General features: G+C 43.0%; 1 protein-coding gene across 1 annotated transcript in view; it reads left to right on the top strand.

Annotated features, from left to right (window-relative positions):
- LIMCH1 (LIM and calponin homology domains 1) overlaps window positions 1-18,518 on the top strand; it is a 990,782-nt gene that overhangs the window by 903,109 nt on the left and 69,155 nt on the right. Inside the window, exons 24-25 of the mRNA XM_078678256.1 lie at window positions 4,666-4,779; window positions 18,244-18,336. Of these exons, the coding sequence (XP_078534382.1) occupies window positions 4,666-4,779; window positions 18,244-18,336 (207 nt within the window). The remainder of the gene's footprint in view (window positions 1-4,665; window positions 4,780-18,243; window positions 18,337-18,518) is intronic.

Raw genomic sequence — 18,518 nt, 5'->3', positions numbered from 1 at the left:
TTTTGTCGCATCGCACCGGATCATCGTATCGAGGCGCCATCTTATCGTAACCGGAACGCAGTAAGAAACCGACGCATCACCTCCTCTTCAGGAAGGAACCGACGCATCACCTCTGTGGAAGCGAGTTATTGATAACTCACTGGTGCAGGGTCACCCTTCGTCCACGGGTTCTTAAAAAGTAAGGAGGAATCGACACTGAAGCGAAGTACAAACCATAGGTCAGTTATTAGCATTCATGAATGGGGGCTCATCCAACAAACACCATAGAGATACTCATGGAGAAAGCACACCAAACGATGGTTACATGGGTTTTTATAGCAAAGGATCACAAACAAGGGACACCCAGAGGCAAATAGGAAAAACATACAAAGTAGGTAAAGCTAAGAATCAACAGCCTTGGTGCCTTGTGCAATTGTCGCATCCTGAAGCTGCACAACAAGATTTGCTATCTGGGTTAACTTTACTTACGGCTTTACCATTGTCTGAAAACCCTCGAGCAGACGCCAGCTATTCTTTTGCGCTGACTCTGCATGTTTACACAGCCTACAATGCCCCAATCTAGATTCTTTACTCATGTTTATACAGATGCGGTGTCAAGGATAGAGCCGGGCTGGAAGCAGGGCAGAGGTGAAAAATGGATGAGGCATAGCTTAATTAAAGAACGAGAGATTCAGATTTTACATTTTAACACCTCCCCCGAAGCAAGGAACTGACGCATCACCTTCCCTGCGACCCTTTTGTTTGTTTTGGGTGACACATCCAAGGTACTTTGAGAGTAATGTGTCACATTTATCACCTACATTGAACTAAGCTATTTCTACAATTTTAAATTCATCTTCTTGATATTGTATTGTGGATTTTTGTCGTTTGGTCTTGTGTTATCTAGTAAAGATTACTTATTTTTCTAAACTGGTGTGGTGTCCATTTGTAGTGTTTTCACTGTATTACTGTATGTGTTCACAAATACTTTACACACTGCCTCTGAGATAAGCCTGTCTGCCCATACCAAGCTACCAAGGGGTGAGCAGGGGTTATTTTAGGAGTGTATCCCCCTTTCCCTGACTAGAAGCAAGGGTCTCTATTTGGACAAGGGTGCAAACCATTGCCAACTAGAGGCCCCCATTTCTAACCAAGATCTTGTAGACTATTCTGCTTCCTCTATGCAGATACACATCACCATTGGTTTCATTGTGCTGATTACCTGTGAACACCCACATGCAGTGTTGATATTTATTTCCATGATGATGCTCTGTATATTAAGTTGCATAGAAATCCTGAATTTGGCAGGACTCGCATCCCAGCCCTAGTGTACATTCTATCTTTCCTCTAGCATAAAGCACTAAAGACATGACCTTGGGATAAACATGGGAGAGGTTCACTTTCGATAAAAGCTTTCTAGACCTGTATTGAAAGGCTAGCTTAGAACCTTTTCTGCCATACATAACAGTAACTGGTGCAGGGTTTTTCCAGGGTTCACCTTTTTTTCTGTCAGCTTTACTGCTGATCTCTGTTACACCTCTTGCATTGATTGCACATTGTATAAGACTGCAAACCTGACATTCACACAATGAACTGAGGCCTCTTAGTTGGGTTTGTTGTTGGTTAAGACAGATTGGAGCCAAAGTCAAACCGTGTCTTTGAGAGGAAATATTTGTGTAGAGAGCACGCCTGTTCCACCCTCAGTTATCTGGCATTAATGAAAAATATGTGCCACACCACTACAGTTACCTTGGTCTAAATGATGCGTTACGGTATACATCTATATTTCATTAATTTGGCTAACTTCACAGGAGCATGTGTCGTTCGTCAGTCAAGTACGGAAAGTTGTGACCTGTCAGCTTGTGAGTGATAACTACTTCTTCTTTGCTTGAATATACACACTGTGAGTGTAATGCATATTTCTGGCACAGGCACGCTTACTATTCTGGGCACTGCAGAAACCTGCCAGCTATCACTTAAAATAGAATGTGAAAGGTTATGGTATGTATGGAGCTCAGTTGCCTCTAGTTTGTGCAGATTCTTCATCTTGGAAATTCCAACAGGCTGGTACTCTGTAAATACCTACAGCAACAGTGTCACCAGGAAGCATACATATGTTTCAGACTCTGGCCTCTTTTTATCGCCAACAGAGTTCGAGACTCTGGCGCATTGAGTTTCCATCTTCAAACTCTACCTGTGGAGTGTGCAGGAGAGACGGGAAGTCTAAACAGTCTCTAAAAAAAAAAAACTCCAAAAAGCCACAATTTTCTTAAGGTTGGTTATCACTTCGGCGAAGCCATGCATTTTATCAATTAACATAGATCTTTTGATTGCCACCATATCTGCTTTTGCCTGAGTTCTCAACCCTGCAAGTGGAACTTGAAACACTTCAAATACCAGCTTCTAGTGCTTCTTGGTGCCTGCTCCTCTTCTCACTTCCATGATTGTATCTTCAGCGTGTGTACTCTGACACCTTGGGTTTCCTAACACCAACTCCAAGCAGTCTGGCGCTTGCTATATTTCCTGTGGTTTGTACACAGTGTGCTAGTTCAACTGCACATCGACCAACAGCCTCCGCAGAAGCAGTTGCTGCTGGTGTTTGATGCTTTTGTTGGAGTTTGTCAGTTTGATATTAGCTGTGAAGTTGGCACGCACCATAAGCTGTCTCTTTACAGTGCCAGCTCTTTTGATGCAACGGAAGAGCATGGTCATCCACTTCATATCCTCAACTGGGCAGTATTCAGACGAGGAGCAGTATTGTGAACGTTTTGAGGGCGAACCTCTCGATGAGGTGATTTCAGAGAGCCTGGGTTGCAGGCTGGATCAATCGACACCATGGTTCAGACACCGGCCCTGACAGATTGAAGAGCTGTACCTTCCAGTGATAATGTTGACTTTAGAATGCATAACCGGTTATCTGTAGCCCCATCTGGCGCTATGAGGGCTTTGACAGATAATGCAGTTTCTGCCTCGGTATATTTCAAAGATGAGGAACCTGCAGTTAAAATGTATTTTCCAGTTATCTTGTTAATGCCAGGTAAGCAAGCTTTGTGACTTTTTCAACATTCAAAACATGTTCAAAAGACAGACTTATTTGTCGCAAGGACTAAACTTTGTGGTGAAGTGTTCACTTCTTTCCTGCACGGGTGATGGGACTTTAAGGTGAAACTAGTGGAGTGACCCGTTTTGGTGTATGCTGTGCATGCTCAAATGTTTATTTCTCAACACTTTATCGCTGAACACTTACAGAAGATTTTGTGAGAATTTGACGGGTGTTAAGAGTGCTGAGATGGTAATGCGTCTTAAGTTTGTTTTTCTATACTGCAATTAATTAGAAGATTACAGGTGGTAAATGGATGCCTGTCCTTGTCTACCAGCTGTTAAATTGTTGTGTTTCTGCTATATGAAAGATTGTACTATTGTGTTCTATAAAACTACTACTATTTTGTTCTAGTTACTAGTACTATTACTAGTGCTAGTACTATTTTGTTCTGTAAAACCAAGCAGGTGTTTCTTTTGTTTCCATAGAAATGCTCATTTAATTTTGGTAGATGATAACTACTTAGACCCACTTGACCATGTCCTAATATATCATGACCGAGATTCCTACGGAAAAGATAGCTTAAAATCCATGTGCGAAAGGGCCCCTAATTACTTCTAGACCACTGACGCACCACTTACCTGCTGCTACTTTGAAGACAGGGTATGCTGGTAGCTGGGAAGTGATCTTGACTCATAAGCACCCCTAGGGTCTGAGTTGGAGATTGTGGTGCGTGGATGTGGCAGAACAGTGGCTAGTAGCACTTTTAATGGCCTGGTAGTTAGGGTCACATTTTGGCGTAGTGATACTAGTTGCAAGCGTGCCTCTGATGAATAGCGCCTAAAAGTGTCAATGCAGGCTACCTCTTTGCACAATTATGCAGCCTTTTGCAGATGTTTAATTTCTTGTCTGCAAAGAGGGCTACTGGCAGGGTCTAAGTTTCCCTCCAGCTGCCAGCATTGATTATCTCCAGTTCATGGGTACCTGCACAGTGGTGTAATGTCTGGTCTGTCATGTACAGCCTTCTGTACATTATCCGATGTCTTCACCATTCCTGTTGACTATGTATCCTCTCCAGTCTTCAATCTGCTGCTGCATCATTCCTGCCATTCTGACATATCCTGTAAAGTATATGCTAAACTTATAATCATATATGCTAATTTCATATAATTATCATCCAGTTTTTGTATTGGTCACTATCCTAAGTGTACACCTGAATATCGTTGCCCCCTGGGCAGTGGTGACCTTTAGCCTAATACCCAGTGCGCACTGTTTTTTTATCTGTGTCCCCTTTGTCCCTGAAGATAAGTGGGCACATAATTTCTGGGTTCTGGGGAGTTGGCTTGCCGCTGTCCCTTTAGCGCACAGTCACTGGCGCCAGGATTCTGTTGTATATGGAGGGCTGTAAACTGGACCAGGCTATGTGGATATTCTGTATTGCTTCTGTGTGGTTCTGAATGCTACAGAAGCAATACAGACGCTGTTGCAAGGAGGCCTTTTCACAAATCAGAGGCTAGCTTTGTCATTTTTTTCTTTACGAAAAAGTAATTTTTCAATTTGTTTCATTTGACTGGTGTTTTTATCACCAAACATAAATATGCAGTGCACTATTTGAAATCTCTTTATTTTGATATATGCACAAATAGGTTTTAGTACCTACGTTAAACTTAACGAAACGTGTGAATTTCTGGACTTGGGATCCAGAAGAAGAACGGAAGCGCCAGGAAAAGTGGCAGCAAGAACAGGAACGATTGCTTCAGGTCAGTCCCTTTTTATTTTTCCTCACCTGTTTCATGATGTTTTCCTACCATGAGTTGCATGCGTTGCTGCAGTGATTTCCTACATTCTGGAAAGATGTTTAGTCAACCAATGGGTATGATCATGGCTACAGAAGGTTATTCAGTATAAAAAAAAGTGTGTACTTTTTAGCAGAAACTACTATGGCAAGTAGCAGTTAAAGGCTGCAAACGATGATATAGAGTTACTATTATGCAGTCAAGATCCAATTCCCTAATGTTTTTGTTTTTTTTGCCTTTCTCCTTACTGGAGGGGTCTGTCTCATGGTCTTCTTCCAAAATGTCCAAACTTTTTAGATTTCCTCCTTGCAGTGCCTCCTTTCTTCTGAGCGACCATACTTGTATTATTTCCTTTCTCCTGATCTACTCAGCAAATTGTTCCTAGTCTGCGGAATCGTGCTGTAAGGTGTCTTTCTTCCCAACCACATACCTGTAGTAACTGGATCTCCAGATTACCTTACCACGAACATGTGGTGATGTGCTGTTTCTGCAGCTCTCCCCACTCTTTATCCTGTAGCCATATCTCCGTTCCTGCTTTGATCGCATTCCCTGATCCCCTCTCTGCCCCAGCTATACCACATCCCTGCCCTTATCTTTACAACTTTGTTCTCTTCTCTAGTTGCAGCAGTCAAGGAACAGATGTATAGTCTTGAACACCCCTAACATGCCTTTCCTCATCTCCCCTTGCAATAAAGGCTACTCCACCAGGTTGCCAGCGTTTGTCAGGTTGAAAGAACAATGATCTTCTTTGATCTGTTTCTTGTGCTGCTGCTGCCTATGCCAAATATTGAAAATGAATGTAACGTGAATAGCCTGTACAGCTTAGTGTATGGTTTTGGTCCATCAGAAGATCTTTAGGTGACAGCTAGCCTCAAGTGGCCATGTCCGACTGCTTGTTGTTGCCTGTCTATACTCTTGAATTTATCTACTACAATTGCAGTTATCAAATTAACTTCTGTTGTTTTTGGATCATTACCATTCATTTTACTGATAAGTAAAATATGTTTTTTCAGTGACATAACTCGTTCGTACCCATAAAGATGTTTTAACTTAAGACTATTTGTGAATAGTTACATTTTTTGTAGCAGTCTCCCTACTCGGCGTTGGTATTGTTTTTTAATTATTGAGTACCATTCCTTGGTGTTTAGGACAGGCAGTGGACGATTTATTTTGGAGCTTTGGAGTTGGTTCATTCTTGCATGAAACAGAAGCCGTGAGTGGAACTCTGTTGTGCCCTTACACTACACGTAGTGCTTGAGCATTGCATGTCTCTCGGAATGCTAAATGAATTAGTCTAGCTTGCTGCATAAATTTAATTATTGATATCGTTTTGTGATTTTTGTAAATGAAGATATAGGTTTTTGTTATGCTACACAATTGTTTACTAAAAAGTAGCAAAGGACATACACCACCCTAACAAAATGGCATCAGTCCCCTCTGGTTAAGTATGTGGATTAAGAGTCGCTAAAGGTAGTGATGACGATACAGCAAAAAGATGCTAGTCGAATCTAAAGTTCACCATTGTAGTTTGAGTTGTGCAGTTTTTGCAGAAGAGTTGCATTGGTAGAGTTGTTGCCTTAGAGGTGTATAAAAGCATCCAACTTTATACCAACCCAATTGTGTTTTTTAATCTTTCCTTATTTTAGTAACTTAATGAAATTGCCAAAAAGTCTAATGAAAAAAGTGCGTGCGGCAGTGTGTGGTCGTTGTGGACACAAGTTGGTCAAGGAATGCTGGTGCTCATAAGTGAAAGCCACAGTCTTGTGCCTATTGTCACTCCCACGACTTCTTTCAAATCCACCACCTGTGGAAGACTTTGTGCTCCTTGTGGTACTCTGTTTAGGGTCCTGCTGCTGTGACGGAGGCACAGACTTTGATCCCGCTCGGTCATCCTGCTTAGCTAAAAAGCTGTGGTATGTGTCCGGGCTCAGAAAAGTTAGAAGCCGGCAGTTGCAAATCTTCGGAAGGCTATGACTGCTGGTGGAGCCGTGATGAATTGAGAAGGTACAGATAGCTACCTGTGTTATTTAATCAAAGCTGGGGAGATAGTGGTTTCCTTGGTTTCTCCCTGTGCACGATCAGACGCCCCCAGGACTAGTTTTGTCTTGAAACCCATCCCTGAATGGGGGATCTTGGCTGTGGTCATTCTGATAGGAGAAACAGGAGGAGTTTTACATACTTTTTGGAAGCACAGGTGGCAAGACCGAAGGCATGAAGTTAAGATTTAACAGAAGATGGGCTCACAGCTGGGGAGAGAGAGCCCTGATGCGCACCATTAGTGTTCTGTATTCATACATCTTAGATAAAGCAATCTCTGTCAAAAATACTGTGAAAGCTGTGGAATAGATGTTGCAAGGCCTGCCAAACAGAGGGCAGTGTTTGGAACGATGGTAGAAAATGTAGTCCTTGGAGTTGAAGTCAAGGCCTCTTCAGCAGTACAGGACCTATTGTCCATCAAAGGTAACAAAAGGAAGGGCATCCTCATAAAGGATGCAAAATAAGAACAACTCATAAACTTATGAAGAGTTGCCCCCTTCAAACTGCTGCGTGTCAATGCACAGACTCCAGGGTCCTCATTTGGAGAAATTATTAAAGTGCTATGGGAATTACTGCAACCTGATGAGGGGTCATCACAGCAAGTGGCAGTGGCATAATGGACCTCTAAATATCCTGGCGATATGTTTGGTGGGTGGCACCACACTGATTATCTTTAAATTATCAAAGTAGATAGAACATCTTTAAAGGGCGGTGATAAGAATGAAGGGTGTACTGTTGGATTATAACCATCTCCAGTTTTTCCTGATTTGAGCTGGGCTAACTTAGGCAGGAAAAGGGCATTACTGGTGCAAAGAACAGCCTAATGGCGAAGTGACTGGTGGCGTCTGTAGTGTTTCCAGTAATTGTAGAGTGGAGTGTCCTGGGAAGATATTAATGAGGCCATATACAAGATGGACTGGCGATTGCTGCTATGTTCAGTTCAGTTCAGTGCTTTATTGTACAGTTACTAAAAACCATTACAAATAGCCATCGGCAATAATAAAAGAATAGATTATAAAAAAAGACAGTTAAAAACAGTACGATCTATCAATTCCTTTCCCCTATGTTATCCTGTGGGGGACGGGCTGGTCCTCTCCCTAAATAATCGTACATCATTGAGGTGATGCTTCAGTGTTCCGAGACAGTTTAAGTCTTTAGGCCGTCCTGATGTTTAGAGGCTGACGGTGTGGAGGGGGTGGTGTCGGTGATCGTTTGGTCTTCCGATGTTTTGAACCTGGATTCTACCACTCCAAGATATTTTACCAATCGACAGGCCATTTGCACGTCATCGCCTCTGAAGCAGGCCAATGTTGATTCTCTACAGGTCCTGTTTTCTTTTTTTATAAATAGGGGTCTCAGTAAGTTCAACCGGACTTGCAGCAGCTCTTTACAGATGGGAATGAGGTGTGTGATGGTTTCCTCGTGCATTCCGCACAGGCGGCATTTTGCTGGATTTGGGGGGCGCAGCCACGGGGCCATGTGGTCCGCTGACGGTAGTACTCCCAGTCGTAGTTTTAGAAATGTTTCTTTTGTTGTTTTAGAAAACTTGTCGACAAATACGCCTGTGGAGTAAGTTTGTTATAAGTTTGTAGAGTCAGCCAGCAATGTGCTCATTTAGCTAATGAAGCTTTGTCTTGAAGAAGGGATTCTTTCTTAACGATTTTTATTTACAGTTTTTTTTAAGCCTGCCAGGTTCCCTTGCAGTTCCCATAGCTGCCTTGCCCCCAGTTGGTTGATGGCGTCCTCCAGAAAGATTCTTGCTGGGCTGTCATTTTTACTTTGTAGTTCTTTCCAGAGGAGTTCCTTAAGGGTGTTTGCACCCCCTCTGCTTATTTTATACCAGGTCTTGAGGTATGTTCCCTTGCTGCTATGGGGCAGGTCGCAGATACTAGTCTGTTCTGGGCCAAATGATTTAAGGTGTTTTAGGATACACCTGGTAGCGAGTTTATAAACAAATGGGTGTTCAGTTGTGGGCCATTATGAATCCGTGTTTTAGGAGATTATAACAATTATATTGATGCTCTTTCACCATTCAGCCCATGAAAGTTTTCTATCAAGAACAGACTCAAACCAAAAAAAGTGTCTGGGAAAACACGTGCAGAAAGTAGGTTTGGTAACTAAAATGCTCTGCAAAACTTACGTTACATAGAAGAATATTACCCCAAAAAAGGTTAAGGTGGAAAAATTCCCATTTTATTTTTGTAGTCCTCACATGGAGGGAAAGTTGTGACTAGTCCACAAACTAGGCAACTTAATGAAGCTGAGAACTTCACTCAGTTGCACCAGTGGAAATTAAATTCTGGTCATCCCTAATTTTCACCCCTAATTTGTTTTAGAACCATTTGGATTCCTACAACTGGTCATAAACATATGATGAAGGCCCTAGTCTTGATCGCCTGCTTACAGAAATACCAGAACTCCAGCTTTCTTGAACTCCATCAGTTACATGGTCTTACCACATCCTAATATAAATCTCTATAAACAATGTGCCAGTAAGTGGACCCAAAGCCTGTTGTAACTAGCATTGGTTCTCCCTCCCATCTGATATCGCCTGCACAAATTACAGCGGGAAGCCTTCATTCAGTCTCTGAGATATCCTGGATCCACCTTTCAACAATCCTGATGCTGTTCTTGATAATCTGATCTTAAAGTTAATCAATGCCCTAGACTCCTGTGTTCCTCCGTAGTCATCAGTTGCTGTCCCGCTGAATCTAATAATTGGGATACTGGCAGCCTGAACCAAATGAAAAATGCTAAATGAACAAGGCAGAGCATTATAAGGGAGGTAGGTCAAAACCAGACTTCACTCTGTCTTCTGCTATGTCTCCATGCCAGAGGATGCAAATCTGTCTGCACAAAGTCAAAAAATAATACTACCAGTCGTGCATCTCTGAATGTTCCAACTATGCAAACAAACTTTTCTGCATCTTCAAGGAGCTGATATGTGCTGGTTTCCGTTATGACCTGTTTGGTCACTGATCTGACTTCAGTGATAACCTCCTACACTTCGGAAGTTCCAAATTGTTGATTCCACCTGGGTGCATAGTCCTCCATCTCCCTTCCCCCTCTAGCAGTTACATTCTACAAGAGTTTACACCAGCCCCAGAATCCAAAGTCAGAAACATCTTGACCTCTTTCTAGAAGGCTCCTCCGTCCTGTGACATTACTAACACAAGAGTCATCAGTTTTGGCCTTCCTGCATTATCACTCATTATCACCAACCTTGTAAACAGCTCCTTAGCAAGTGGGGGAAATCATTCAGTCTTTTACGCATGCTGTTATTACTCCCAGAATTATGCTGTTCGTATATCGCGAAAAACACTATGTTCATATTACCCCTGCAGTCCAATCTCTCCACTGGTTTCCTGTGAAGAGAAGAGTTTCATTTCAAACACTTGTCCTTGTCCACAAGACATTACATAATGGAATGTTGAATTACATTTCTAGCCTCTCTGTTCTTTATCAAGTCTCCGATCAGCTAATAAAGGTCTGTTATTGCCATAACACTTCCAATATAAAATCTAGGGTGGCGGCCCTCTTCTCTCCCATGCCACCTCCCTATGGAACTTGCTACCCAAGCACCTGAGACTGGAAAAGGACCACTGTCTAGAAGCAGCATATCGCAGCTTTTTCTTAGTTCTACCAATCAGACGTCTAAGGCCAGCTTGTTCTTTAGACTCCCCTTACACCTAGGCTCTGGACTTCTGCAAGCCCAATGCTTTGATATCGGTGTGAACTCTTTAGGTGGGACTATTACACAGCATCATTGTGGTAGGCTTAAATTGAACTCGCTACTGTATCTAGCTATATCCGCATAGTGCACTAATCAACCACTCTGTGTATCAGTTACATGGCTTAATATATGTTCTTCTTCATTTTACTGGTCTCTTTCATTAGTGTGGGAACATTCAAGATACAAACCTCTGACCATCTAGTTACAGAGAGCTTCTTGGTCTACTGAACTTTCATGTTTGCCTGCGGACACCATAGATCCACCCAGGGGGATAAGAGTCTTTAGTTTCCAATGAAGGGCCTTTCTAGTACAGTGCTTATAGGTGTCCTATTCCAAAGGATCTACGATTACCACAGAGGTATTCAATAAATGCTTCAGAATTATGCCTACTATTAGTAATATGAGCACAGCAGGTCTTCTTCCCATTTCAGGTATTTCATTAAAGGAATTTCTGAAGGGAAACTGCCCAAAGAAGGATGATTGTAATTGGATGGCACAGTTATGGTTCAGTGACATAATTGTGCAATACGCTGCCAGCTGTTTCAATTCTACCTTTAACTGTAAAACATCTGATTGACCTGAACTTAAGTATCAACATCTGTGTGTCCTTGTCACCATAATAAATAAATATTAAAATACATGTATGAGCATTGCATTGGAAAAAATGTAAATATAGAACATAGCTATAATCTGTGCAAATAGTGCTATAAGGAAACTTTAAAAAACGACTCTATCATCGATGATGTAGTAAATGTCTCTGGAGAAACAAGGTTTTGCCTGCTCAGTTAGCTCCCAATATTATGTAACACAGCTCCCAATATAACGTTATCCTGGGCCCAAGTCTGGTAGCATGCTGTCTGGCTATCCCGTCAAGAACTTTGTCTATAAAGTTTTACAAATCTGGATGTTAGCCTGCACTCAGTCCCTTAAAACAGTTCAATTCAGACTCTGATCAGGCTGTTCTGCTGAGTTCTCAAAAGGGTTGTCCAAGAAATGTCTGGGCGCATATAAAGAACATGCACAAATGATTCCTTGAAGTATGGCCAAAAGCGACAGGCTGCATTTACTCAAACATATTTGCATTTTTGGACAATTTCACCTATATCAAAAAGACCAAGACATAGTCTTAAAAAACTGAGTTTAGTTTTCCAGGAATATCGACAATGTTCATTACCTTTTGGGGTGCTAGTTTCGTGTAGATGGCAACTGTTACCCAGTTACACCAAACAGATTATGCTGCTTTGATTGCAGGATTTGCAGACTAAAGATTCTAGATTTTGCTTTCAGCAGTTTGTTGAGAATCAATTAAAAGTTTTGATAAGAAATGCTGAGGCTCCATTGTGGAATCTGTAGGTCGTAGATTGGCGTTAGGACCCAGCGCCAGGTCCAGCGAGTCATTCATCAGTCTGTTTATGATGGGATTCACCACAGGAGCAGCACATTTTAAAATGGCACGAAAGAAAGGGTCCGATGGGAACCTGATTTGCATCTTGCAAGCTCCGCTGCTAACTCCTCTAAGGTTTTAGAGTCAAATCTAGTAAGTAGCAGACCCGGTTGGGAGTTAGCCATCAAAACTAGATCAGTGGGGATAAACACTGGAAATTGTTCATAGATAGTTTGGATTTTCCTAAAAAAAAAAAAAAAAGAGGACCTCCAATAACTCTATAGAAGGGGAAAGAGTGTTTCATATTGCTTTGGGGGAGAGAAAAGAGTTCACAATTTTAAGCCACTTTTGGGATTTATTACCTGCCTCTGAGATGGAAGATGTCACCTACATAGTGTGGTTAGAGACTGTTGTTACAAGCGTTTATTCCTTGGTTCGCCAAATTTTCTCCATGCAGCTTAGCAATGGAAGCACCTTTTGATATATTGTGTCCTGTTGGGGGCGTTGGAAATGTGTTTGGGGTTTCAGCTGGAATGAATGTCCTGATCTCATTTGGGGCTGTATTTGTTGGACTTATTAGTCATGTGTAGTTGGGTATGTAATCTGGTGCTTAGTCCTCCTTGTCTATCGGCACTATCTGGTTTCAGGGATGACATTTGAGGAATTTAAGTGGTTTGTGAGGTGAACAATGTATATAGTTTGGACTCAGGAGGTTCGTTTGGCCCCTAATACTACTCAGTGGTGGGACCTGGTGCTTTATATTTGTATTTATTTAGTTTCCTTAGTCCTTTCGAATTTTATTGGAAATAAAGGTGACAAACTGGTCTTTTGAATCTGTGTTCCCTGAGAAAGGCAGAGGTTTAAAGTTTCAACTTACGTTGTTTCGTCATCTAGAGAAGTTCGTTTGGTGATGTCCCTAGATGTTGGTCTGCATATGGTTAAGTCTTTGCTTGGGACTTTGTTCAAAGCCAGTGTCACTGATGTTTAGATTGTGGCTTTTAGGATTGACGTATTAGGGGATTCAGAGACTAAGTGGTCGAAACAACTTTGAGTACATGTTTTATCAGCTCCTCCAGCCGACTGTTCGATTTCACAGTATGCTGTCTTATTGGTGGGTTTTTAGTCGGTGATAATTGCCTTCCCATTGTTTGAGGATGGAATTTTCATCTAGCTTCGAGCAGCTCTCCACCACAAACACAATTTTCTTTGTCTGTGTTGATTTACTCATCAGTTTGTTGAAGGAGACAGATGGGCAGTCTCGAGTAAGTAGGGTGTTAGTTCTAAAGTCCTGCACTACGGATTGAAGGATAGAAGTGACATTGGCAAGTTTATATGTTTGTGAGCAAGAGCATGGGGCTGATAACGTGACTGTTTTTGGCCCATGTGTTATGAGTGAGTTCAGTTTATGCAGGTTGGTTTTGATCGATCCTATAGCCCATTCCTTTTTTTGAGCTGTGGTTAAATGATTTTCTAGGATCAAATTGTGTCTTGAAAGGGCTGTTATAAATACGTTGAATGTGGCTGAAAGTTCATGGCAACTTCTGGAGTCAATTCAATTCAATGCCAATTTATGGAGTCATTTTTCATATAACTTCCATTAGACATAGAGACCTTTCCATCTATGGTTCCCCAGAAATCCTGAATGCTAAATTCTAAGAATGTTTTGTCAGGTATCTGATAGGTACTTGGATCGTCAGCATGGGAAAAAACCCGCAAGTTAAACTTTTTTCTCATGCACCATAATTTCGATGGTTTCTTCCATGATGGAGGCATTGTGTTTCTCTTAGGAAAGTTTTTGAAGTATGCAATTTGTATTGATGAGGACTTGGACTGGGGACATAGGAGAATTCAAGGAGCTGTTGTTAGATTTGATGGCACATGGATGGAAATACTTGAGTACTACTTTGACAGCTTTGTGGTTTTTGCATTATCTAGTTCATGGCGCCACGACTTTGTAGAAAGTATAAAACTTTGTTATGTGCAGCCAGTCGTATCTGGATTTTCCTATGTATGTTTTTGCAGTGTTTTGCTCGATTTCCTACTAGTGACTGATCAGTGTCACCAATTGTGCGGGCTGCGTGTGGGCGGGTGATTGGGCAACACCTACCGCAAGTCCTGGCAAACTCTGAAAACACCTGCGGTCTTCTGAACCTTATTGTTTTCTGGGCTGCAGGGGCAATACTAGCAGTGGTATCTTGGCTCCAATGCCACCCAGTCAGAGACAGATGAATCTGGCATTGGGGAAGAATTCCTTCGGTTTGCCGATTACAGTTCCCCTGCTCCTCCAAGCATCAGGCATGATGTCGATATTTTTGACTTGCTTGAGGAGGCGTTGCCGGATGTTCTCTTTCTTACAGAGACATGGCTGTCTGATGCCACTTTAGCTGAACCCGGGCTGGCGCTCCCTACGGGTTATAGGATTCTAACAGTGAACAGAGCATCCAGAGGGGGGGGGGGGAGCGATAATCTATAGATCATGCTATCCTTGCTCCTTCACTAGACAGTTGATTTCCGTCTGTGAGAGTGCCTATTTTAAGGTTACCTTGAGTAAAAAACTACACTATGTCTGGTCTCCTTGTGTATCGACCTCCGGGACCCTCCCTTGGTTTTAGAGAGGCCCTTGTAGATATGGTCAATACACTAGCAGTTAATACCGCTAATTTCACAGAGTTTGGAGACCTGAACCTCCATTTAGACAATGCTGAGGACACTGAAATAGCGTGTAGCCGACCTTGCAGCATGTCAACTGCTGCAGCTGGTCATTGGGGCTATGCATATTGCGGGCCACTTATTGGACCCTGTTTTCACTAATATAGCCCATATCACTATATGTGCCCCTGCCAGGATGGGTTTGACGGACCATTTCTTGGTCTCTGTCGCTGCATGGAGTTACTCCTGCCCAGTCCACGGGTCCGTTGACTCTGTTGAAGCGTCCCTGGTATAAATTGGACTGGGATCAATTTGAGGCGGGCCACTCGGCCTGATCTGCCGGAAGATATTAATGAGGCATACGGGCTATTCTCTGAATGGATCAGGCGTCCACTAGACAGCCTTATTCCTATGAAATGGTCAGGCAGTCGTGAGACCAAGTCAAGGCCTTGGTACAATGTGGACCTTGCTCACATGCGCAAGGGATGCAAGAAGCTGGAGCGGATCTGGAGAAGGGATTTCTGCACAGCAGCTAAGGATATCTATAGGGCAGCAATGAAAAAATACCATAAAGCCATCTATCAGGCCCGAGCAGCTTTTCTCTCTAACCAGATCCGCGAAAGCACTAATCCCGCAAAGAGCTTGTTCGCCATACTTACCAGTCTGCAATCTCAGCAAAATGCCGCTGGGCCCACTATCAACTCTAATAAGCAGTGTGAGGAGCTGGCCACCTTTTTTGTTAAAAAGGTAGAGGATATCTACAGCTCCTTCCCGACCATGCACAGCAATGCGCCGGTGGCATTGTGCAGTCAGCAGCTTAATATTTTCCACTCTTTTCCCCCGATTTCGGTGGATCAGCTACGATCGCTGTGCGGTAGGATTAAGTCAGGCTCTCCCGCCGACTCTCTTAAACCTGACCAATTCAAGAAGGTATTGTCTACCATCCTACCCTCTCTGATTCAGGTTATTAATAATTCCCTTAGTACTGCTATCATGCCCAGAGTATGGAAACAGGCCAAAGTCATTCCTTTGCTTAAAAATCCGGCTCTTGATCCCTCTAAGGCAGAAAACTATCGGCCCATCTCTCTGCTACCTTGGGCAGCCAAGATTACTGAGGCGTATGTGAACTCCCTCTTGTCAGACTATCTCACTCGTAACAACATACTGGACTCCTCTCAAAATGGCTTTAGACCCTGCCACAGCACGGAGTCTGCGCTTCTGGCTGTGACGGAAGATCTCTGGTCAGCCATGGAGGGGGGGGGGGAGGCAAACTTCGGCACTGATCCTGCTGGACTTAAGTGCAGCGTTTGATACGGTATCACACGACATTCTGCTGCGTCGCCTGGCGGAGGTAGGAATTACGGGCAGGCCCTGGTGTGGCTTGCCTCATTCCTTCATGAGAGGTCTTTTTCAGTATTAGCCCCCCGTTTATGTCCAGTGAATACGGCATCAAGCAAGGGGTGCCAGAGGGTTCCTCCCTTAGTCCCCTACAATTTAATATTTATGTTCAACCTTTGGCTGTTGTAGCCTTGAGTAGGGGCCTGACCATGGTCTCATATTCTGACGACACTCAGTTAGTGGTGCACTCTCTAATAACACCGAGCAAGACGCCCTTAAGTTTCAGGGCGATCTTGCGGCAGTGGCCGAGTGGATGACTGCTAACTGCCTCCGACTTAATTCCAACAAGTCGGAGGTTTTGGTGGTCTGCAGAGACCATGGTCTGTGGAGTGACCTCTGGTGGCCAGCTAGCCTGGGCACGCCCCCTCCCCCGAAGCAAGTGGTTAAGAACCTGGGGGTTTGGTTGAACTCATCCTCAAACTATCGAGTCCATACCAAAAAAAATACCAGGTACTTGCTTTGGACTTTTACGGGGGCTTAGGCCGCTGATGGGCCTCTTTGACGCCTCTATACGTCAGGTTATTATCCAAGCTATGGTCCTGTCCAGACTGGATTACTCTTGCTCCCTCTATTTGGGGTCAAATAAAGCAGAGGTTCAGAGGCTGCAAAGGACACAAAATGCTGCAGTCAGAACACTTCTAGGTCTGTGCAAGTTTTGCTCTGTGTCCAGTGCCATTCGCCGCCTCCATTGGCTTCCGGTGGCCAGGCGCATTGAATTAAAGGCTCTGAGTATCTCGTTCAAGGCCTTGAAACCGGCCACCCCGCCTATTTTGGCTAATCTTCTCTCACTGTATGTTCCTTCACATCCCCTCCGGTCAGAGGCTCAGCACTTGGTAGTGGTCCCCCGGATCCGTAGAGTGCGGGCTGGTGGTCGCTCTTTTTGTTATAGAGCTGCCGCACTCTGGAACACACTACCTGTGCAGATTCGTGGCTTAGAGAACTACCTGGAATTTAGGAAGGCCATCAAGACTCTGCTCTTCCCCACTAACTAGCTGGTGTCACTCTGCAATCTGTCAGTCTTCTTTCAGCGCCGGGATGCCGTTTTGCTGGGGCAGCTGCCGAGCTGTATAAAAGACCCCTAACATAACATAACATAACCAGTTAGCTCCAAGCGCAAACTCCTGTTTGCATCCAAATGAATATTTCCCTTCATCTTGTAATGATGGTCTTAATCTAAACTTACCTTACTCCTGCTACCCCACTCTGGTGAAAGGGATACAGGAGAATATTAACCATTCAGAGAACTCTTCACAGTGCATCCCTATACATGGTACATCAGAATGACAAACACATTTCATTATAAAAGACTAGGCAGCCGATCCCCAAATACAATATACCACATCACTAATTTTCATAAAATGCAAAACCAACAAGGGAAAGAAAACGAAGAAAGAGCAAACATGAGAAGGAGAGAAGATAAGAGATCAGGGAAAGTGTAGAGAAACAAAGGGGAACAAACAAAACACTTAGAAAACAATTATTTCTTGACCATCCTCCAACTTGACTGTCCTTTGTTTAACTTGACCACCTTTCGAGGTGTAGAATATTTGGAATTTCCTGCCCAGGCTACTGGGAACTCTAATCACGACTTTATCACTAGTTTTAACCCGCACATCAGTCACAGCACACACTTTGTTAAACTGAATCTTCCTTTTCATGTGAGAAGACTTGTCCCACTTCATACAATCCTCACCAACCTTTTCGCTAGCTCATCCTTGTAACCAAAATGTAGCAATGATTTGAATAACTTACTGATAAGCTTGTTGAGAAAGAAAAGGTTTATTCTAAAAAAGCTCCAACCACCAAGAGATTCTCCAGCTTACCATTCAAAGAATTTTCTAAAGTTCATAGAACTATATTCTGTGGCAGAATGCCAAACAAATTCCTTTACAAAAGACTAGATGGCTGACCCCATATACAAGATATCACAGATTTCAACAGGCTATAAAGCACTTTTAGGCGATGCTCGGATACCATTCATTTCTAGTAGCGCATAATAAAACTGAGATGCCAGATAATGCAATGAGCTTCTATGGCTGTCACGTAGCCTATTTTCCATGCTGATCATCTCATTTCAGTCATGCTGATTCCATTAGGACTTCTTTGCACCACATAGTCCAGCACGCCCACTACTACCTGCATAAATTGAATCAAAGGTACATCAGCATTTCATGACTTGTGTTGCATTATGTCGTTTTGAGCCTTTTGTACTACAATTCTGTGACAGGAGAGGTACCAGAAGGAGCAGGAAAAGCTGAAGGATGAATGGGAAAAAGCCCAGAAAGAAGTAGAAGAGGAGGAACGTAAATACTATGAGGAGGTACTCGCTATGCACGCATTGGCTACATGCAATATGTCTTTTCTGTTCTGCTAATAAACTAGCTTCCAGGCACCTGCATGTTTGTCTCGTTTTTATTCAGTTTGTCTTATATTTGTGGAAAGAAGGAATGCCCTTCCCCCTTAACAAGACTTTGAGTTATCTCTCTGGAAACTCATGCTCCG

Source organism: Lissotriton helveticus, chromosome 2_2 (assembly GCF_964261635.1).
Source record: "Lissotriton helveticus chromosome 2_2, aLisHel1.1, whole genome shotgun sequence".
Lineage (NCBI taxonomy): Eukaryota > Metazoa > Chordata > Amphibia > Caudata > Salamandridae > Lissotriton > Lissotriton helveticus.
Note: the sequence above shows the minus strand (reverse complement) of the source record. Positions and strands in the feature narration are given on the sequence as shown.